General features: G+C 34.4%; 1 protein-coding gene across 2 annotated transcripts; it reads left to right on the top strand.

Moving 5' to 3' along the window:
- Window positions 1-152: 152 nt before the first annotated feature.
- On the top strand, window positions 153-22443 carry LOC129431961 (UNC93-like protein MFSD11). Of its 2 annotated transcripts, XM_055190087.2 has the most exons (14): window positions 153-390; window positions 719-861; window positions 2887-2942; window positions 6272-6379; window positions 6474-6553; window positions 7392-7488; window positions 12493-12551; window positions 13554-13698; window positions 15610-15659; window positions 15957-16022; window positions 16117-16242; window positions 18442-18616; window positions 18740-18875; window positions 19199-22443. In XM_055190087.2, the coding sequence occupies exons 2-14, from the start codon at window positions 772-774 to the stop codon at window positions 19349-19351; spliced, it is 1341 nt and encodes a 446-aa protein (XP_055046062.2). In that variant the 5' UTR covers window positions 153-390; window positions 719-771; the 3' UTR covers window positions 19352-22443. The 2 variants fall into 2 exon arrangements, with proteins under 2 accessions (XP_055046062.2, XP_073713126.1); XM_073857025.1 differs by having other exon boundaries at window positions 154-861.
- The last annotated feature ends 1215 nt before the right edge of the window (window positions 22444-23658 follow it).

Below are 23658 nucleotides of genomic sequence, written 5' to 3'. Positions count from 1 at the left end.
TATTTATTTTAATTACTTTTTACTTTCCATTTATTGTAATGGCGCTCGCGGTACGTTGACGTCATATGTCGATCAGTCTGCGCAGCGCATCACGAAGTCGAAAACGGATTGCAGACGTGACGTCATCCGTAAACGCTCGCTGATTTCCAAATACAAGTGATTCGCATGTGCTCTGTGTAAACTGTATATAGATCTACGATCTGCTAAAAATGTAACCTATCCTACCTTTACGCGTCGGTGATGTTGTCTTTCCGCGCTTACACAATCGACAACCTTTGAACATGTAAATATTTATAACCCGTGGTGATGATTTGACGCACATTTTTATAAGACACTTTCGCTGCTACTTTGAAAGGTCGTGGACTTAGACTCTGGCAAAGTGATAAATGCGTAAGTTATTAGAGTTACACAGACTTTGGTACCGTGCCGTAGCTATTTAAATCGGAGCAGGATGACAGTTAGTTAATAGTTTAACCTAAAGTAGCATTTCTGATGTGTGTGTTGTGTCATTTTGCCGAGCTCCTAGTAATTTCAACGCACACCGTCACGTGAAAATTACATTCTTTCTGCTTTCATGAAGGGGTCACGAGACGACCACCAATTTGCTTCAGTTTCTGCACGAGTGATACAGATATAAAGTTTCGTTCGTGCAGCACTGCAAATATGCAGTAAAAAAGCTATGCTTTCCTTGATACTGATTTTATTTTTATGGACCAAGGCTTACTCTGAAACTCTGCAGCTGGCATCTTTGTGGATTTGAATGAGCTAAGGATGGCTGACGTAAGGACATATAATGTTGTTGTTTTGGGAATAGGATTTTTGCTCATTTTCACAGCATTCACCACTTGTGGTAACATCGAAGTAAGTTTGAATTGCATTCATTTTGCATGATGTAAACTAACTAGCTATACATGTAACATAATGACAAACATTTAAATAAATTGCAAGCCCGTCACAGAGAACAGCAATAACAAAAGTATTATTTTATTTAAACGTATTGAAAAGATTACGCACTGATGGACTTGGGGGTAACCATACCCAAAAATAACTTAACAGTACAGTTGTTGTGAATCAATAAACATCTGAATGAAATGAAATTATAAATATATATTCCATAGTATCATATTTATTTCTTAAACATGCACTTCAGATCCTTAGCCCTCTCTCTACATTTGATCTATAGTTGGTGTTTTTCTAAATCACCTTTATTTCTTTAAAATGGGCCTTTTGTAGCTGCTCTCCAGAGCTATCATTTTTGAGCAAAGGGAAATTGAGATATTTGCATATATTAGATGATACAGGACATATATTACAACATGTTACTATTGACACTAATGTAACATTTCTATTCTCCAATTCTGTCACAGCAGATCCTAATCGTCCAATGCAAATGAATGATAATTCTTAGTGTAGTGTAATGAAAAGCATTACACAACATTATTGAAAATCTGTAAGGAAGCTTTACAAATAAAAGAGGGTGCATTAATCTATCAGCTATCAGTAAATGTTAAAAAGATGGTGACACAGTGTCATGCAAGGAAAGTCCTAAAACTAAACAGGGTCACCCAAAGGAGCAGAAGTAAAATAAGTACAATATAGTGAATATTATCATAGTGCATTTTATGCCTACACAATACAATCATATCTAAAAAAAACTTTAAATAAGCCTTATGACAGATTTGCACTTTATGTGCCACAACCCTTATGAAATTAACCATGGTTTTATTGGTGTATAGTTGTAGTAACCATGTTTTTTTTTTGGTGCATTGATTACTATCAGCAGAACCATGGTTTTACTACACTAACCATCGTTTAACTATGTTTTTTTGAAAACCATGGTTATTTTGTGGTTACCATGGTTTTACTGTAACCATGTTTTTTACTGTAGTAAAACCATTGTTACTTTTCACAAGGGAAAAGATATTCATAATTCATATGTTTACAATCATATATAAAATCTATGATTATTTTTACTATATTAATTATTTTAGATTGTTTTAGATTATTTTAAATAATATTGTGTGTATTTTCGTTGAGACACATACAATATTGGACTTAAATGGGGTAAAATAGGTTCGTATTAATTATTTAATTAATTAATTTTATCTGTTTTGTAATCAAGCACTTCTAAGCCGATTATAAAACGTTGATTTTGCCAGAAAATATTGGTTTATAATGTTATTTCTCATTTAAAAACTTTTAAGTTCTCTGACGTTTCCATGGTGACTCGTGAAATCTGCGATCCATTGACAATGCCTTTATGTTGTTACCGTGAGCGCGCTTTAACTCTGGGTTACTTTCAGCGAGTTGATTGAACTAACTCTTAAACTGTGTTTTGGAACCGACATACCCCGAGTAAGCAAGTTTAGGGTTGATCAACCCAAAGTTCGGGGTTAATCTGATGGTAAGTTAACCCTGCTTTCTGGAATACACCCCTGTTTGCATCTTTCTGCTTTGTACTGTATTAACAATAACAGTTTTGAAATAACTAAAATAATGCAAATTGTTTCCTTATATTATGGGAACACAGTGTTCAATATAGTTTTACTGCTGGCCTACATTGTATCACTTTATTGTTGTAAACCTGGGTCAGGCGCATCTCATGCTTTCAATTTTCCTCATTAGTCAGTGAATTATCCTGCATGACTAATCAGAGCTGTGCTGCATTTATTAACATTGAACAAAAACTGTATTCACGAAGATCCCAATAAAACCCAGTTTTACCCATAAATGACTTAAAGTTCCATAAGATTGATCTGTGTGTTTTTTAGTTCATGTCCACTCTTTGCTACCAAAATACAACTATCAACACTTTAAATAAAAGAGCAAGCATGATTGAAATTATCAATTTTTATATTTTAATGTTTCTTTAATATCTCTACATAGCAAACTGTGGTGAAGGGTTTGAATAACACTACTTTCAGTGGCAGTGGGTATCACAGGTAAGAATTATTTTCACAGTCCTTTGCTATGTGCATACAATGCTTTATTCAAGATTTAAATGTTTACGAGTATGTTATACACATACACACTGATGAATTATTGTTTGCCACCCTAGTACACAAACTAATTTAGGCGTCAACTGTGAAGTTTAAAATGTAATAAGTCAAGTTGTGCAGTGTGAGATCATGTGTAACTGTGCGTAATCACGGTATGCAATATGGTCTATTAATAGAGCAGTACATGCTAAAAAGGAATTTTAGACAGTAAACAGAGAATGACGTATTAATAATACAAGTTACCATAAACGCAAATTACGAAGAATGACGTTGTGATGTGGCACCCACACAACAAAATCCCCTGTGTTAATGTACACTGCTGGTGTGTATATGAGGACCACCCTGTCTGGTGATACCCATATTTACAGTAACAATGGCGATTTCTCTGTGTATGAGAGCTGGTCCTGCATTACAGTCTGGCTTTGTTATGAAATATCTGCTAGATGACAGTTCTTGGAGTTTATTGGGCTGCTATCAGATCTCCATAAATGGCCTTCTTGTTTAAAGACCCCCCAACCTAAAAAAATGCACTTTTAAATGTGTTTTTATCAGTAAATGAGTCACCAGTGTGTGTGCACCTTTAAATGTGCAATTTGTAAAATATTTGCAGGAAAATGTCCAAAAACCACTAGGCCAGTGTTATATATTTTATCCAGCTGATTACTATCAATATCTGTAATGTTTTCAACTACTTGTAAATTGTGAGAAAATTGCCATTCAAAACATTGACACGGGGCAGTGCAGTCTCCTATCAATGACGTTAATATCCATGTGACCCTTTGTCACCGCCCTTACTGACGTAAAAACCACATGCCAACAGTGTTCAAGTTCGAAAAAATAAAATGGCGGCCAAGGAAACAAATTTAGTGTAAAGAAATGTATATTTTCACTATAAACAATCCCAAACGAGGCACAAGGGTCTTATCTAGCGAAACAATTGTCATTTTTGACAAGAAAAATAAAAAATATGTTTTTTTTAAACCACAACTTTTGTCTAGGTCCGGTCCAGCGCAACCTAACGTTAATGCGTAGTGACGTAGGGAGGTCACGTGTTACATATATAAAACGCACATTTGCGGACCATTTTAAACAGTAAACTGACACAAAGACATTAATTAGTATCAGTTCACATACAACAACGTAAGAACTCTTTCTCAACACTTGTAAACACTGGGGCGGAGTTTCGCGTTCGTCCTCTGTGACCTCTTGACGTCATGACGTATTGCGTGGGGTCAGCTGGCGCATCATGACCGGATCTACATGACGAGACGTTGTGCTTTAGGAGTGTATATTTTTTGTTTTTCTTGTCAGAGATGACGGTCGTTTCGCTGGATAAGACCCTTGTGCCTCGTTTGGGATTGTTTATAGTCTTTTGAAACTCAGTAGAAAAAAACTCTTAAGTGTTGAGTTAAGTATTAAATGTTGGGCTCTATTAAAGTCCATTAAAATGAGAAAAATCCTGCAATGTTTTCCTCAAAAAAACATAATTTCTTCTTGACTGAACAAAGAAAGACGTCAACATTTTGGATGACATGGTGGTGAGTAAATTATCTGGATTTTTCTTTTAAGAAAATGGACTAATCCTTTAAAGAGACACCCACGAAAACAGGGCATTTTTCATTGCAGCTAGCCTGGCTTACATCAGACCAGTCTCATAAAGAATAAGACGTGGTCTGGGAACCACATGCTCCTTTTCTCGTATTTGAGGCGTTGTTTACCAATACCCAGAGCCGTTTATTGGCCACTACGAATGTCTATCAAATGTGTCTGTACGTAGCTCTTAGCCAATCGTTTCAATTATACCAGATGACGTATGTAGAGCGACATAAATTCAAGCATCAACAACTTTTTTTGGGTACGTGTGCACACAGCTAACAGCTATGCAACTAAACCGGTAGCTGTATATTGATATTGAAAAGCAACACAACTTAGTGGCACTATGACAACCACAGTAGGCATAATGAAAATATGATATTAATAAATACCACTTACCATTTATAAGTTAAATGGACTTTGTCGACGACGATCCTAGCAGGTTGGTTCTATAAAACTCTGTGGCTAACATGTCTTGCCACATCCAAACATCCTTCTTGGATATTGAAATTGAAAATTGTTTAAAGCCAAAAGTTGCTCTTTTTAAAAATAAACTTGCGTTCAAAACTACTTCGAACACTATCTAAGACTGCATCGAAAAGTAATTTTGTGTCTGCTCCTGTGTTGGATAAACAAAACTGCTTCGGTGTGTCGCATAGACGTCATCATCGTCTTGCTGCCCCCTCCCCGTTCTGTGATTGGTTCCCCATTTGAGGCGAAAAATTGGTCCATGGTTTCCATGCTAGACTTGCAGCATGAATAAATTTGCGCGCAGGCAGCACAGGGAAACCCAGGCTACATTGCAGCCACAAATGGCCATGTTCAACATCGTATAATGAAAGATCTGTGGTGTATTTTGAGCTTAAACTTTACAGACACATTCTGGGGATACCAGAGATTATTTTAAGATTGCTGAAAACACCTAGGTTAGGGGCCCTTTAACACTTACTGTAAGGACATGCGGATGTTTAAATAGCAAATGTGGTATACTTTTTTATAGCCAAGAGTTGCTGGCTTTTCAATAGTTTAATTTTACTCACTCTCATGCTGTTTCAAACCAGTGTGACTTTTCACAGGGATAAAAAGTAAAACTTTTAAAGAAAGTTCTGGCCATTGTTTTTATTACATGGGGGCTGAAACTGTCAGACTCTTTAATGGCTAAAAACATCATAAACAGTGCTATAAAATGTCATGTGATTCTTTTGTGTGAGGGAAGAACAGAGTGAAGCCTAGTACAGTAATTCAAAAAATCCCTATGACAGAAAAAGGTGAATAAATCCCAAGAGTGTTTTCTTTTTTCATCATTTCATTATTTACTCACTCTCATGATGAATACTTTTCTTTGTTTTGATGAACACGAAGGAAGATATTTTGAGCAATGTTTGTACCCAAATGGTTCATGGGCCCCATTCACTTCCATAGTATTCTTTTTTCCTACTATTGAAGTGAATGGGGCTCTTGGTCAGTTTGGTTACAAACATTCCTCAAAATATCTTCCTTCATGTTCATCAAAACAAAGAAATGTATATAGGTTTGTAACAACATGGGAGTGAAAAAATTATAACAGAATTTTCATTTTCTGTGAACTATCTCTTTGAGAGCAGGCTTACAGGCAAGGTAATATATAAAAATGGTTTAAAATGAATTTTTTAACTGATCTTTCTTTACTCTTTTCACAGCCTTGGAATAATATATGGAGTTTTTTCATTCTGTAATTTATTAGCTCCCACGATTGTCGCTATAATAGGACCACGGTTTACAATGTTCTTGAGTGGGATTCTTTATAGGCAAGTACAACCGATCTGCACTCTTATCAGTAACTGTTCATTGTGTTGTAAGCATTGTCTCTAATGTTCATTTCTGTGTGTTTTGTTTTCTCAGTGGTTATATAGCCGCATTCATCATTCCATCCACATGGTCTTTTTATTTGACTTCAGTGCTAACTGGCATTGGAGCAGCCAGTAAGTAGATATTTAAATGAATGGGCAATTATAGCACATTATCACATCCATAATGCATTTCATTTCATCAGTATTCCCTACCTGCATCTGCATTGCTTTAGATACGTTTTCGCATTCATAGGCGCTAGGCATGAAGCTGATAAATGACTGGTTGGATATAATTGAATTGGTAATAGCTGAATCTAATAATGTTTATGCCTTATTAAATAGAGCGTCACTGTAACTCAACACCCTACATAGTACCATAGACATGCCAGAAAGGTTAGCTGAAGCGTTCAGTACATCAGAGGTATAGGTTAATGCCTAGGTCTCCAACATTGTACCTGGAGGGCACCTGTCCTGCAGATTTCAGTTCCAACACCAATTCAACACACATGAACCTGCTAATCAAGTTGTTTAGGGCTGCCTAAATGTTACAGGCAGGTGTATCAGAGAAGGGTTGGTACTAAAATATGCAGAACAATTGCCCTCCAGGAACATCGTTGTAATGGTACCAAGAGTACCTTAAAGGTACTGGTACCAAATGTATACATATAATCTATTACACACCATACAATGTATACAAGTTATGACCACATTTTTTTTTTATTAATGTGTATTAATGGCATTTTTGCTGTATTTGTTATGATGTTTTATTTAACCTGATGTCACTTTTAAGTTTAACTATCAACATTTTGGACTAAGCTTGAATGTAAATCAAATCAGTGTTTATGTAATAATTTATTGGCACACAACACATCTCGAAATTAAGGAAATTATATATGAATTTTGAATTAGCTTTAATTTCTGTTGAAATGAATGTTTGTTGGTGTGTAACCCATGTTTTGTCTATCTCCAGTGCTGTGGACAGCTCAAGGACACTTTCTAGTGGAGAACTCCGATGTTTCCACCATCAATCGAAACACAGGAATGTTTTGGGCTTTACTGCAGTGCAGGTAAAGTGAGTTCGGCAATATCTTAAGAAGAGCTTTAAATAATGCAGATTTTTATAAGAAACTGAGATTTATATTCTGTGATTTAGACTAACACATTACACCAGTGACCGTTTCCCGGACAGGGTTTACTTTAGATTAAGCTAGGCCTTAGATATATTAGGACATTTAAGTGGTTTTTACAAATATACCTTACAAAAAACATACATGTGTGCATCCTACAAAACAAAACAATTGCACTGATATATGTTAAGATATGCCAGTGCAAGGTGTTTTTAAATTGAGGCAGCTCAAACATGCATTTTGGTCCAGGACTAGGATAAGCCCTCTCCGGGGAAACTGCCTTTTAATCACTTGTAATTGTCTTTTACATACAACTCAAATGGATTGTGAGTTATGCAATCAAGCTCCATTAATGATGAAAAAGCAACAAAAATGTATATATATATATATATATATATATATATATATATATATATATATATATATGTATATATATATATATATATATATATATATATATATATATATATATATATATATATATATATATATATATATATATATATATATATATATACAGTATTGTTCAAAATAATAGCAGTACAATGTGACTAACCAGAATAATCAAGGTTTTTAGTATATTTTTTATTGCTACGTGGCAAACAAGTTACCAGTAGGTTCAGTAGATTCTCAGAAAACAAATGAGACCCAGCATTAGGGCTGCAACTAACGACTATTTTAATAGTCGACTAGTCACCGACTATTGAAACGATTAGTCGACTAATCGAATAATAATTATTTTTTTCTAAAATTAAGCATGAGATTGCTTTAATTCTGTGGAAAATGATAGTAAACAAGAAAGAAGGGGGTAGTTCAATGAACATTTTTTACATTTAATGAAAACAAGTTTTACATTTTTAATAATTGCAGCTACTATGATTTCACCATAACGAAGTTATGTATTTCAGCTATTTTATTTATTAGGGCTGTCAATAAATTATTTTTATCTGTTCTAAATTTACCTAAATGTAACACTTTTCAAGTTTTTAATGCTCTAATCAGCATGGATTTGGTCAATATATATGCTATATGAAAATGTATGTCTACAACAGCCTGTTTACATTTTCAACAGAACCATCAGCCATAGTTTTATACATGATTTTCCCTTTAGAAGACCTTGTTCTTTCTCCATTTCTGTTTGCTGCTGCATCATTTGTGACCTGTGCTGGCAAATTGAGTTGGGATGAGCAAATTATTTTAACATTCTCTATTAAGAAACTAAAAAACCATTGGAACAATTGTTGGAATCTGATAAAGCATGACATAACTACACCTGTTTACGCAGAGCAAAAACAATATCAATATATGTTTTTCTTTTATTGTTTAATTTTGACATTGAGACAGACCGCTTTAAGATACTGTAGGCTAATGCAAGGGTTTAATATAATGACACAACAGATACTTTTCCTTAACAGTTAACCAAACATTCACTTTAGATATAACAGATTATAGGTCATACCTGCGTGAATTCTTGTCAAAACAGATATTTTTAAAACTGTAATTTTGTGTAAGATGTCTATATATATCTGGGTCGCGCACTCGCATGTTTGTGTGCATGCGCTTCAGACGTCTGCGTCAGACATCGCTTTTGAGCCTTGTCACTCTTAATAACTCTTTTAACATCAATCAGGTCCCGAACTTTATCTCTCATAATAATTATTTTAACATCAAGTAAGTCCTGCAGTCTATTTTCTATCATTTCTGAATGCTTTAAAAACTAAACTAAAAAGTGAAAGAAGACGCATCTTTGCTTTATATGGATTTGAGACGGTACACCTCTCAGGAAACGTGCAGATAAAGATAATTTTAGATGTTTAATGACCATTTAGAGCATTGAATTCGCTAGACGAGAGCTTAATGTTCTTATTTTTATGAAAAGCTCCGACTCAGAATGCGCCGGTTACTTGCTGCTTCTCAATTCATCCAGCTGTGGGTCAAACAGAAATTGCGTGTTGCGTTAATCGCGCGTTAATAAAATTAGTGCCATTAAAATGAATTTGCGTTAACGCGTTTATTTTGACAGCCCTGATATTTATATATATAAATATATATATGCTGTATTTTTTAAGTTTTGAAGGTTTAAATCAAAACAAACCATATACTCAGTGAGGGCATTCGCCTGTTGTGGGGTGCACGTCTGCTTCTTTTGCAAGAAAGGCGTCCGTGGCTCTCTTCTTCAGACTGCATCCATTTAATTTAAAATTTTGTCAGGCACAGTCGGGCATAACGTTAAATCCTTTATTTATTTATTTTAAAGCGAAAATACGCATATAAAATGTACAATGTACATTCAAAACAAAACGTATTGGCTTCCATGTTATTTAAATCTTACCGAGGCGAGTCAAACTCTGTTTAATTCAACTGTCCGACGTGCTTTCTCTTTAAATGTTCGTGCTTGACCGAGGTGCTGCCGTGAAATGCAAAGACTGCTTTGAAAACCATGCAGGTAATCTTTTTATTCGCCGTATCCAGACTAAAATGCTCCCAAACCTCAGATGTTTTGGTACGCGCATCTGCTGCGTTGGACGCTGCCATTTCTGTGTGTTATCGCTGAGCAGAGAAGCTAATGCGCATGTGCGACTCATGTCTGGCGACAACGTCGACAATGATATTCATTGTCGACTATTTCTATTATCGATTTTTGTCGACAACGTCGACGAATCGTTGCAGCCCTACCCAGCATTCATGATATGCACGCTCTTGGGGCTGTGCAGTTGGGCAATTAGTTTAAAGGGGTGTGTTCAAAAAAATAGCAGTGTGGCATTTAATCACTGAGGTCATCAATTTTGTGAAGAAACAGGTGTGAATCAGGTGGCCCCTATTTAAGGATGAAGCCAACACTTGTTGAACATGCATTTGAAAGCTGAGAAAATGGGTCGTTCAAGACATTGTTCAGAAGAACAGCGTACTTTGATTAAAAAGTTGATTGGAGAGGGGAAAACCTATAAAGAGGTGCAAAAAATTATAGGCTGTTCAGCTAAAATGATCTCCAATGCCTTAAAATGGAGAGCAAAACCAGAGAGACATGTAAGAAAACGGAAGACAACCATCAAAATGGATAGAAGAATAACCAGAATTGCAAAGGCTCAGCCAATGATCACCTCCAGGATGATCAAAGACAGTCTGGAGTTACCTGTAAGTACTGTGACAGTTAGAAGACGTCTGTGTGAAGCTAATCTATTTTCAAGAATCCCCCGCAAAGTCCCTCTGTTAAAAAAAAGGCATGTGCAGAAGAGGTTACAATTTGCCAAAGAACACATCAACTGGCCTAAAGAGAAATGGAGGAACATTTTGTGGACTGATGAGAGTAAAATTGTTCTTTTTGGGTCCAAGGGCCACAGGCAGTTTGTGAGACAACCCCAAAACTCTGAATTCAAGCCACAGTACACAGTGAAGACAGTGAAGCACGGAGGTGCAAGCATCATGATATGGGCATGTTTCTCCTACTATGGTGTTGGGCCTATTTATCGCATACCAGGGATCATGGATCAGTTTGCATATGTTAAAATACTTGAAGAGGTCATGTTGCCCTATGCTGAAGAGGACATGCCCTTGAAATGGTTGTTTCAACAAGACAATGACCCAAAACACACTAGTAAACGGGCAAAGTCTTGGTTCCAAACCAACAAAATGTATGTTATGGAGTGGCCAGCCCAATCTCCAGACCTTAATCCAATTGAGAACTTGTGGGGTGATATAAAAAATGCTGTTTCTGAAGCAAAACCAAGAAATGTGAATGAATTGTGGAATGTTGTTAAAGAATCATGGAGTGGAATAACAGCTGAGAGGTGCCACAAGTTGGTTGACTCCATGCCACACAGATGTCAAGCAGTTTTAAAAAACTGTGGTCATACAACTAAATATTAGTTTAGTGATTCACAGGATTGCTAAATCCCAGAAAATTTTTTTTTGTACAAAATAGTTTTGAGTTTGTACAGTCAAAGGTAAACACTGCTATTTTTTTGAACACACCCCTTTCAACTAATTGCCCAATTGCACAGCCCCAAGAGCATGCACATCATGAATGCCGGGTCTTGTTTGTTTTCTGAGAATCTACTGAACCTACTGGTAACTTGTTTGCCACATAGCAATAAAAAATATACTAAAAACCTTGATTATTCTGGTTAGTCACATTGTACTGCTATTATTTTGAACAAGACTGTATATATATATATATATATATATATATATATATATATATATATATATATATATATATATATATATATATATATATATATATATATATATATATATATATAACAAAAGTGGCTTTATTCCAAACCTGCACCCTTGCTTTGATCTTTGACCCTATTGCAACAAGGTGCTTGTAAATACATACATCCGCAGTAAAAGAGCAACTATCGTCCGATTCACGATTTTACATTTCCTTTGGTGTGTAAGTGTGTATTAGTAAATGTTAGCGTATGCAAACCCCAAGGTAAACGATGGCGCGAGTTATCGTTTCCAAGATAAATCTCTTTTCTTGGACTACAACAAACACACAGATTGTAGGCAACCGTTTACTTCCTGGGATTGGTGATGTAGATAAGACCGACATTATCATAATTCCTCCCATTTCGGACTCACAGTGTGTAAGTTAACTCCTGTCAGCATTGCATTGTGACCAAATCTTTTAAACATGGTAAGGAGCGTCACATTTCAGGCTGACGTTAGAGGTATTCAGGCTAATCACAACGTACAGATTAGCTGGCCAAAAATGTACGATAAGTGGAAAATAATGTGTTTTTGAGCTATAAACCACGCGATTATACGAAATACACGAAATAACATTGTTTTTAGCAATGAAATAGGTGCACTTAAAATTGTAAGAGCCAATGGTTTTGATATATAACTCACCATCCACTTTAATTGTATGGAAAAGAGCACCCCTAACACTCTCAATGATTTCTTTATAAAAACCTTTATTTGTTTTCCTTTCAGTATGTTGTTTGGCAATCTATACGTTTATTTTGATTGGAAAGGAAAAACAGACATTTCAGGTAACAAGGATTTGAATATGATATATTTTCTTGTACCAAAATGTACACATTTGGAAAAGCACCTTTAAAAAAAATATGTGCCCCTGTCTGTGAAATCCAAACCTAAGTCTCATAATCTTAATTATGAGATTAGGAGCATCAAAATTTTATTTCAATAATTGATTTTACTTTAATTTCAATTGTTGACATGTGCTTACTCAGTCAGTGTTAAAGATATCAAGGTTATATTTTCATAGAGTACTTTTGACATTATGTAAGATGATCTTATGTTGAAAACATTAAATCACAAAACATGGCATAAGATGGGTTTTCACAGACTGGGTGTCATATGAAGTGAATTAAAGGGGCCATGGCATGAAAATCTGATTTTTTCCATGTTTAATATGATTAAGCCGTGCCCCAGTGCTTCTATCAACCTAGAAAATGTGAAAAAGATCAACCCAGTAACTTAGTTTTGGTAAACCATTATCTACAAGAAATTTGGCTCTCCTTATGATGTCATAAGGAGCTCTTATTATAATAATACCGCCCCTACATCTGCACTATCCAATCACAGCACTGCCATTTAGTGCAGAGAAAAGCACAATTAAGTTTTAATTGCAATAAACTACCATCATTGTGATCAGTGTTTGAATTTCATCAGCTCATTTGAATTTCAAAGGACACACCCAAAATGGCACATTTTTGCACACACCTACAAAGTGTCAATTTTAACATGCTATAATAAATTATTTATATGGTATTTTGAGCTAAAACTTCACATATGTGCTCTGGGGACACCAAACATGTATTTGGCATCTTAAAAAAGTATTGTGCCATGGCCCCTTTAAATATTGAAAAAAAGCTTTGCGAATTCATTCACTTTTTTGACAAGTTAATCAGCACATATTTGATCCCCTAACAAGAAAACTAACTAACTCGCATTTCACAATATTTTCAATTTTTAAATTTTTGTGTTTTTGGTCTTTTCCAACACATTTGTTGTTTGCATTTGTTTCACAGATAAAGACAGAAAGATAATGTTTACGGCCCTGCTGGTTATCTCAGTGCTCGGGACAGTAAGTTTTCTCTTCTTGAGGAAGGCTCGCGAGATGGAAGAAGCTCTTTCTGAAGAGGAATGCCAGTCTCTGTTATCAACACCACTGATGTAAAGTTTACTCAGTACTTCAGATTACCTTAAACTGTACAATGAAGAAAAGTTAGCACTTTTAACAAAACAATTCGAAGCTTTAACAGGGCACACCAATCTTCTGCTAACCCAGTTAGATGATATTTTTAATCTGCAGACTCTTTATTAATTATACATTTAATTATGACAAATAAGAAAATCCAGCTACAGTATACATTTTTTAAATGTACAAACATTGTTTATACATTAACATTATGGGGCGGTTACCAGGAAAGGGCTTAGGTCTAGTTCCAGACTAAAATGCATGTTTAAGCTGTTTTAACTGAAAACAGCTTGCACTGCAATATCTTAAAATATATCAGTGACATTGCTTTGTCTCAAGATGAACACCAGTAAGGTTTTTGTAAAATGTGTTTAGTTGTAAAAACGACTTAAAGGGATAGTTCACCCAAAAATGACAAAAAATAATGTAATTCATGACTCACCCTCATGTCATTCCATACTTGTAAGACCTCCGTTCATCTTCAGAACACAGTTTAAGATGTTTTATATTTAGTCTGAGAGCTTGTTAACCCTTCATTGAAAATATATGTACGGTATACTGTCCATGTCCAGAAAGGTAATAAAAACATCATCAAAGTAGTCAATGTTAGATCAGTGGGTCAGTTAGAATGTGTCAAATACATTTTGGTCCAAAAATAACAAAAATTATGACTTTATTCAGCATTATCTTCCGCGTCTGTTGTAAAGCACATGCGCGAGACTAAAGTCACGTGACTGCAGTGACGCGGATGACGTGTTATCCTCAGACATGTTTGAGAAGTTTTTTTTTCAAAGTTACAGCGTGCGTCTCCCTCAGACTGTAAACGAAGCCCGGGCGCACAAAGAAAACATAAAAGAAACGCGGGGGCGCACCAGATAACACGTCAGCCGTGTCACTGCAGTCACGTGACTTTAGTCTCGCGCATGCCCTTCACAACAGACGTGGAAAAGAAAACAATGCTGTATAAAGTCATAATTTTTATTGTTTTTGGACCAAAATGTATTTTCGATTTCATACGTAGATTTTCAATTAAGGGTCAACAAGCTCTCTGACTAAATCATTCTAAAACATCTTAAACTGTGTTTCGAAGATGAACGGAGGTCTTACGAGTGGAACGACATGAGGGCGAGTCATTAATGACATTATTTTCATTTTTGGGTGAACTCTTTAAATGTCCTAATATAACTTAAGGCCTAGTCCTGGCTTAATCTAAACCTTGTCTGGGAAACTGCCCCTATATGTTTCAATATGTTTATGGGGCAGTTTCCCAGACAGGGCTTATGCTAGTCCCAGACTAAAATGCATGTTTGAGCTGCTTTAATTTAAAACACTTTGTCCTGTTTAATGTTAACATATTTCGTTGACATTGTTTTGTCTTGAGATGCACACCTGTAGTGTTTTTTGTAAGGTATGTTTGTAAAAACTTTTTAAATGACCTTATATAAATAAGGCCTAGTGCTGGATTAACCGAAACCCTGTCCGGGAAACTGCCCCTTTATGTTTTAACATGCATAAACATTATACAGGTATAGTGTAGTTGTTACAGATTTGCATAATTTTCAGTAAATTATTTGTTATAAAAAGAACTTGAATCAAATATATTTCATAATTAAATGTATAATTGATGTGATGGGTCAAAAAAAAAAAAAACACCTGCAGGGACTAACTGGGTTAGCAAAAGATTTGTCTTTTTTGATGTGCCCTGTTAAAGTTTTAAACTGTTGTATACTTTGAATTTGAAAATAATGAATGTTTAGATAAAAAATGTAAATAATTATTACTCTCATATAGCTTCCTAGCACTGTTGGGCCATGCTTATTTTTAAGCCCTGTTTAATGTAAAGCATACGGTGGTGGCTGATACTTTATTTATGTATGATGTTTTAGGTATAAACAGAGAGCAAGCTCTGCTGTGAGGGAAACCAAAACAGATTTAAGTAAGTTTTTAATCATTTATATGTTAATCTTTTATTTAAAAAATATTGCAGAATTATTATAGCCATTTCTGTGAAAGCAAGTAGTTTTTTCTACATTAAATCATCCTACATGATAAGCACTCTGTGAAAAATAACCCTGAAATCTCCAACATCCACTGAGCAAGGCCATGTCAAAGATTGAAACCAAACTTTATTGCTCCTAATCTCAAAATAAGGGATTTATGAGACTTTGACCTGGATTACACAGACAGGGTCACATCTGTAGTCATCCACCCGTTTATTCTTTCTCCTTTTTAGAGACCACTTTGGAAATCTTCAAAACCAAAACCATGTTGTTATTAAGCTTCTGCATGGCGTACAGTGGTAAGATCACTATAGAAAAAAAGATCCTGCATTCAATTCATTGCATTTTGAGAAAATATGAACTACTTATACTCATTATTTTCTGTCTATACAGGTTTAGAGTTGTCATTTTACAGTGGGGTGTATGGGACTTGCATTGGCGCTACGTCATACTTTGGAGTCGCAGCAAAAAGTTTGATCGGCATTTCAGGCATTGTACTGGGAGCTGGAGAAATAATCGGTATGTATAATTTATATATGTAGCATGTATACAGTGCAGCGATGTACTATGTTTACTTAATCGGGTTATACTGTTTTATTATTGTTCATAAATGTTTGGTATTAATGCATTTTGTGGTATCTAAAGCTAGGCTTCCGACAATGATTTGTTGATCATGAACGTGAAGCATCTAAGCAGTTTAAACTCTCACTCTAAGTTTACATGATATAGGGGCAGTTTCCTGGACAGGGATTAGGACTAGGCCTTAGTTTCATTAGGGAATATAACTTTTAACAAACATGCCTTACTAAAAACATTACCTTTGTACATTTTGAGGCAAAATAATGGGCAGCAATGTATTTTAAGATACGTCAGTGCAAGTTGTTTTCAGTTTACATTTATTTTAGTCGAGGACTAGTCTAATCCCTGTCTGTGAAACTGCCCCATAATGTCTGCATGTTCTTGCTCAAAAGTTACAGTGCTGTATCATATCTATTTTAAAGAATTGGACAAAAAGTAAAGATTATATGGATTTAAAAGTTGTTTGGCCAAAAGTAAGCCTGTTCTCAATCTAAAGTGAAAGTAAAAACAACATCCACAAGTGCGCTGGCGCCCTCTGCAGGCATTTGTTATAATACCTAATTCTGGTTTTATTACATTTGAGGGCAGTTTCCTGGACAGGGTTTTGATTAGGCCATTCAAATTCCATATTAGGACATTCAAGTGGTTTTTACAAACATACCTTACAAAAAACTAGTGCTAGGGAAATATTAGTTGCAATTAATCGCATACAAAATAAAAGTGATTTTTAGCATAATATATGAGTGTGTGCTGTGTGTAATTATTATGTACATATAAAATTTACACACACATTTATGTATGCATTTGAGTAACATTTACATGTGTGTATATATATATATATATATATATATATATATATATATATATTATATATATATATATATATATATATATATATATATATATATATATATATATATATATATATATATACACTGAAAAAAATGATTCATTGAATTTAATAATTTTTTTTAAGGTAAGTGGTTGCAATCAATTTATTTAAGCTACATTTAAACAAAAGTTTTATATTTTATTTTATGTTACTAATCTTTTTTTGTTTAAATGTAGCTTAAATAAATTGATTTCAACCACTTACCTTAAAAAAATGGATTAAATTCAATGAATCATTTTTTTTCAGTGTATAACTTATTTATTTATTTATTTATTCATTCATATTTTTATATATTCTGTATTATATATACATTTAAAAAATTGATATATAAATTAAAAAATCTGACATAAGTATATGTATGTGTGTGTGGTTAAATATACACAATAATTACACACAGTACACACACATATATTATGCAAAAAATAACTTTTGTTTTCGCGATTAATCTTTTCCCAGCCCTACTAAAAACATTACTGGTGTGCACCTCGAGACAAAACAACAGGCAACTCAAACATGCACTTTAGTCAGAAACTAGGATAAGCCCTGTCCTGGAAACTGCCCCATAATGTTTTTGTTTAATAAAACCATGTGTTAAGGTGATAGTTCGGCCAAAAATGATATTAAACCCATGATTTACTCACCCCCAAGCCATCCGAGATGCATATGTCTATCATTTTTCAGAGTTGTTTTCGAAAATGTCTTTCAGTTGTTAAAATGTAAAGTTACGGGGTCCACCTCCTTTAAGACCAAAAAAATGTGCACTTATCTTTCACAAAAGAAATTCCAACAGCTCCAGGATTATAAATAAATGTCTTTTTGAGGGTAATCTGTGCGGTGTTTTCAGAAAAAAAAAACACATTTTAAACTTTATAAACGAAAATAAATAGCTTCCGGTAACGCTGCTTTCACGTTTAATATCATTTTTGGCCGAACTATCCCTTTAAGAACTATCCCTAACAACTATTATTGCATCATCATTATTATATATCATTTTAAAGGTTATTGCTTACTTAGGCCTATTTTTATTAGTAAAAATATCTAATGACTTCATTATCAATTGGCAAAATAATTGTTAGGGACAGTCCTAGATTAGTTAAATCATTTTAGTTTCCCATTTATATATTTTATCATTAAAGATTTCTTAAAAAGTGGAAAAATCTCATCTTGTCTTGTGGAGTAATGTCCCATCCAAAGCAAATTTAGACCGATAGATGGTATAAATGTGAGAGTTTGGTTTTAATCTGCAGGGGGAGGATTGTTTGGCCTTGTGTTCAAGAATAACCGATTCAGACGAACTTCAGTGGTCTTTTTGGGAATGGTTGTGCACTTTTTGGCCTTCTACCTGATATTCCTCAATATACCAGATGATGCACCTGTGATCCTCAATACCAGCTCACAACATACCTCATATCTGACGCCAAGGTAAAGAAATTAAAAGACACATACAACAACACTCGAGCGTTGCTGATGCTGCTTTTTTCAATAGCACTAAAACATTTTTGCTTCCCTTTGGACCGATATGTAAACTTATTTTTTTTCTCGCAGTGTTTCCATTGCCCTGCTGTGCAGCTTTTTGCTCGGCCTTGGAGACAGCTGCTTCAATACTCAACTTTACAGCATCCTAGGACAAGTGTATGCTGAGAACAGTGCACCAGCCTTTGCTATATTTAAATTCATACAGGTAAAAGGCATATTATATCATGTGACGTAATATAGACTTGTTGTATCTAGTTTCGGGTCTAGTTTCATTTTTAACGCAATTTTGTACATCTGATCATAGACGCTACACGCATAGAAAACATTCTTACGATAGCTGCAGTTCTGGACTTGAATAAGATACTAGATGTGAAATCATGCCTAAATATGATCTAAGCATTTGATAACCAACCTTTACGTCGCCAAAAAGAATACAATGGATTTTTTAAATGCACTACATATCGTCTGTTTCATTGATCTGCATGTATAGAAAAACATGACTGTGTTTCAATATATCTTCTCTTTTAGTCCATCTTCGCAGCAGTGGCATTCTTCTACAGTGGCTATATTCTCCTAACCTGGCAGCTCCTGGTTATGGTTATCCTAGGATTTATAGGAACCCTGTGCTTTTTCATGGTGGAGAGGATGCAGAATGTGTCAGCTGATACACACGAGTATTAAGAACCATTGCACAGGACACATTTCAGTAACATTTGTACTACTTGCACTATTTGGATGTTTTGATTAGGATACATCACTACTTCTCATTTTATAAAAAGTGTATATTTAATGCAACTTTTTTAATGTTTACTTGCTGTGATAGCCTACTATTGCAGTTGAAAGAAGAACACTTTGTAAACAAAATTGTATATTTCTATAATGCAATTGTATTAGTCGAGCATTTCAATTAATTTCTCAATGGAAATTGTGATGTATCTTCAGATGTGATGCATGTGCCTACACAAAGAGTTAAGTTAGTCTTGTGGAAATCCTCAGGGTTCTGCTGTATTAATTTACATGTACAAGTGCACAATTTTATCCAAACTGACTTAGTATGCATTCAAGCTATACATTTTTTATCAGGTTGTATGTTCCCTGTGGATTTCTTGTAGAGCTGTAATTGAAAATGGTTCATAAGATACAATACATTTTTAGATTTCAGAATATGTTCCTAACGCATTTCAAAGGTAAACTTTACAATTATTGGATAGTTTTTAAAACCATACCAAATACGTTGTTTTCAGAAAATGAAACTTTAAACATTACACATAAGTGAATATAATCTTGTCTAGCCCAGTGGTTTTCAAACTGGGGGCCGGGGGCCCCCAGGGGGGCCGCGAGATGGTGCCAGGGGGGCCCCAGTTTTATGACATTTTATGAAATACATTAATTTATCATGCATTCTGTGTAAAAAAATAAGGCTACTAACCAAAAGCACAACTTATTTGTATAATTTAATGTTTTTTTTTTATTAAAATTTTGAGTTTTAGAACAGTTTTTTGTCACAAATTTTCTTTGGAGCACTGAAAAAAATGATTCATTGAATTTAATTAATTTTTTTAAGATAAGTGGTTGCAATCAATTTATTTAAGCTACATTTAAACAAAAGTTTTATATTTTATTTTACGTTATTAATCTTTTTTGTTTAAATGTAGCTTAAATAAATTGATTGCAACCGCTTACCTTGGAAGGATTGATTGAATTCAATGAATCATTTTTTTCAGTGAGGGATGCACCTTACACAAGGGGGGCCGCACGCTGAAAAGTTTGTGAACCACTGGTCTAGCCTAACGCTCTGTCGCAAGACAAACAGAACTGGTATAAGCAAGATTTTATCTGACTGCTAAACAGTTTATGCAATCGTTTATATGACAAGTCTATCATGAAGGTCTCGACAATATGCACGTTTTTATACATAACACAATTGCTCTTTGTTCTAATCTCTTGTTCTGTTTCTGAAGCCATAACTAACGAGAAGAAAAACAGTATTGGAATCCAATACACATTTCGTTTAAGCTTGCAAAAACGAGCTAAAGATTGCCAAATTATATACTTTTTAATAAATGCTCAGTAAAATATCACTTTTACAAAAACATATCCATCACAGCAACACAGTTTTGCTGTGATGTATATGAAGGCTGCGTATTGTGACATCACTCAAGTTATTTGACTGCATTTGCCTTGTTTACAGTTTGCTTTAGGTATAACATGGCTTGATTAAATATTTATTATTTTTACATTTGTATCACTAACACCTGTCTAACACACACTGCACAAAAGACAATGTTTATTTGCAGCTATGCAAACATTGCATCAAGTGTCATTTTGTAAATATGCAATAATTGTAAAGTGTCAGATACTTGTTTTAAGCCTTTTGTGCCAAATGTATTTTTGCATTTGTTAATTGACAATCAACACAAAACACTTTTTTATGTTTATTAAGTATTTAAGACAAATAATAAAACATGTTTGTGTGTATTATTAAGATTGTATTTACATGCAGATAACATTTTGAACATATTGTTTAAAAGCACTAAATATGACATTTCGAGTTGATATTTGACAAGACACATGCTTACAGTTTATTATTACGATTGCTTTCACACATCCACATACACAATAGCAGAACACCTCAAATCTTTTGCAGATTAAAAAATTTTATTCAAAACATTACAAATATTTAAAAAAATCCGATTTTGGCACCGTATGGCACACACATCATTTATACAATGTAAAAAAAAACTTTGCTGCCTTAAATGTTTTTGTTGAATCAACTTAGATTTACAAGTCATGACAACTATTAATTAGTTGCTGCAGCTTACAGTATAAAATGAAGTTGACTTTTTTCAACTATATTTTATAAGTTATAACAACTCATCTGTAGTCAAGATAAATAATAGTAAGTTGAAATGACTTGTTCAACAAAAACATTTAAGGCAGCAAATAATTTTTTATAGTGATACAATCAAATTCAGTTTGAACCACTTACACACTACGGTGCCCAATCTTAAACATTTGTGACGCTACTTTGATATAGTCTGAGCGAATTTGATATAGTCTGAGTTTGATTTTCTTTCATTGATATTGTGAAAGTATGTGAATATGTTGACCAATCACAACACCAGTACTGTGCATTAAATGTTTATTTCTCTCCACATGGTAAAAATCAGTCGATACATCCATGCATTTCTATGTGCACTTTGCACTGAAAAAATTAACATGATGAAAATAAACATTTGTGGAGACAAAAACAACACATGAGGGGGTAAAAACAAAGCTCACAGTAAGCATCATCCCTTCACCCGTGTTTGATCAATTGGTAGAAGGTGTGGAATTTTGGAAAGCAGTGCCTTGTGATGACAAAGAATGGACACCATATTAGATTTGTGTTAAAAATAAAGATGTGTGTTTGGTGTTTCGCAATACATTGTTTTGTAGCAGACCTGGGCTGAGCCTTTGCTTCTTGAGTGTCAGGTTTTACTAGGTTTTGCTTTTTGGGTGTCAGGTTTCACTGTGTGTTATTTATAATTTTAGTGTGTAAGCAATCGTAATAAACTGTAGTTTCAGTTTGTGAAAAAAGAAAAACTGATTTTACGAGGTATAGGCTAAATGTGATTTCTGAATGTCCAAAAATGTTGAATTTAATAAAACTTCATGTTGCTGGTCTGTAGTTAACATGAATGACAGATCCTTACAATGTTGCAAAATTGTTTAAGTTAATAAACGCAATGCTAAGGGTATTTAAAAGTTAAAATAAACAATATTTCAGGTAATCTGTTTGTTGCATTGTTCATGAAGGTATAGGTTAGACTTTATTTGAAGGTGTAATTCATTAATGTTAATTAACAACATAATACTTATTGCAGGGTTATGATTAGGGTTTGGGTTAGTAGCATGTAATTATACATACTTAACCACTATTACTATAAGTGCATGTTATGTGTAACAAAGACAGTACAATAAAGTGTTATATAAGGTGGTCAGTAGCCTATATTGTAGTGAAAAAGAATGTAATTCATGTTAATGTCAGAATGCAGGCAAACATGCAGAACTGTGTTGTTGCTAGAAATACATCTTTTATTGTCATGTGAAGGTTGCAAAATAGTGCTTCAGGTTCCTTAAACATAGGCTACAGTTTATCCAGCAAGCTATCAAAAAGGGACATTTCACGTTAATGCCCAGCAGGTGGCACTGAATCTCCCAAAAATCAACTAAGTGCAGGTAGATGTAAAAATTGAAATAGTTAATCCATCTGCAACAGCTTTGGATTTGTGTAGAAGTTTTAACTTAAAAAACAAAACACACAAAAAGCCTAATTCTAAAAACAACAGAACAAGGACAAATAAATAAGGAATTTGCTTAAAATTGAGATGGTTCTTGAAAGTTTCTGAAAATGTACTTCTAATTGCAAGACGTGAAGTATACCCAGTATAAATATAACAGACAACACATAGTTTTATACTGGTCACTGGGGCAGTACCAACAAGTTCATCTTTGCACACGAAGAGTTCATATTAGTACCCCAGGGGTACATTTTAAATACCAAATGTATACGTATCTTTATCTATATGGTATACTTTATTATGACCTTCCTAAAGGTCCCGTTCGTTCTGTGTTTTTGAAGCTTTGATTGCATTTACAGTGCGCAATATGTGTTTAATAAATGCAGTATTTTTCACACAATTTACTTAACTGTATAGACTTCTCATTCAGAAATACGAAAAGAGTTCTGAATGTGTAGTTTGTTTAGTGTGTTGTGATTCGATAGCAGCTTAGCTTGCTGTTAGTTTAGCTGGCGACTGACGTTTTCCTGTGGGCGGAGTTTAGTCAACAAACTGTTTTACTGACATCATTAAAGCAGGAAGTAGAGGGCTGTAGTCCAAACGGCGGTTCGCTGTAGGCTTTGAAAGGCGAATTCTGAAAATATATCAGTGAATGTTCAGCTTTCACATTTAACAGGTATTATTTATGCTATTATAGCAACATTA

Source organism: Misgurnus anguillicaudatus, chromosome 19, assembly GCF_027580225.2.
Source record: "Misgurnus anguillicaudatus chromosome 19, ASM2758022v2, whole genome shotgun sequence".
In the NCBI taxonomy this organism is placed as follows: domain Eukaryota; kingdom Metazoa; phylum Chordata; class Actinopteri; order Cypriniformes; family Cobitidae; genus Misgurnus; species Misgurnus anguillicaudatus.
This window is presented reverse-complemented; position numbering and strand designations above follow the sequence as displayed.

Bases quoted from the DNA above. Each gene is read 5' to 3' on its own strand.
- LOC129431961 (XM_055190087.2), top strand. From the start codon at position 772: ATGGCTGACGTAAGGACATATAATGTTGTTGTTTTGGGAATAGGATTT. The intron at 6,554-7,391 runs GTAAGTAGATAT...GTCTATCTCCAG, and splicing joins AACTGGCATTGGAGCAGCCA to TGCTGTGGACAGCTCAAGGA. The intron at 18,876-19,198 runs GTAAAAGGCATA...CTTCTCTTTTAG, and splicing joins CTATATTTAAATTCATACAG to TCCATCTTCGCAGCAGTGGC.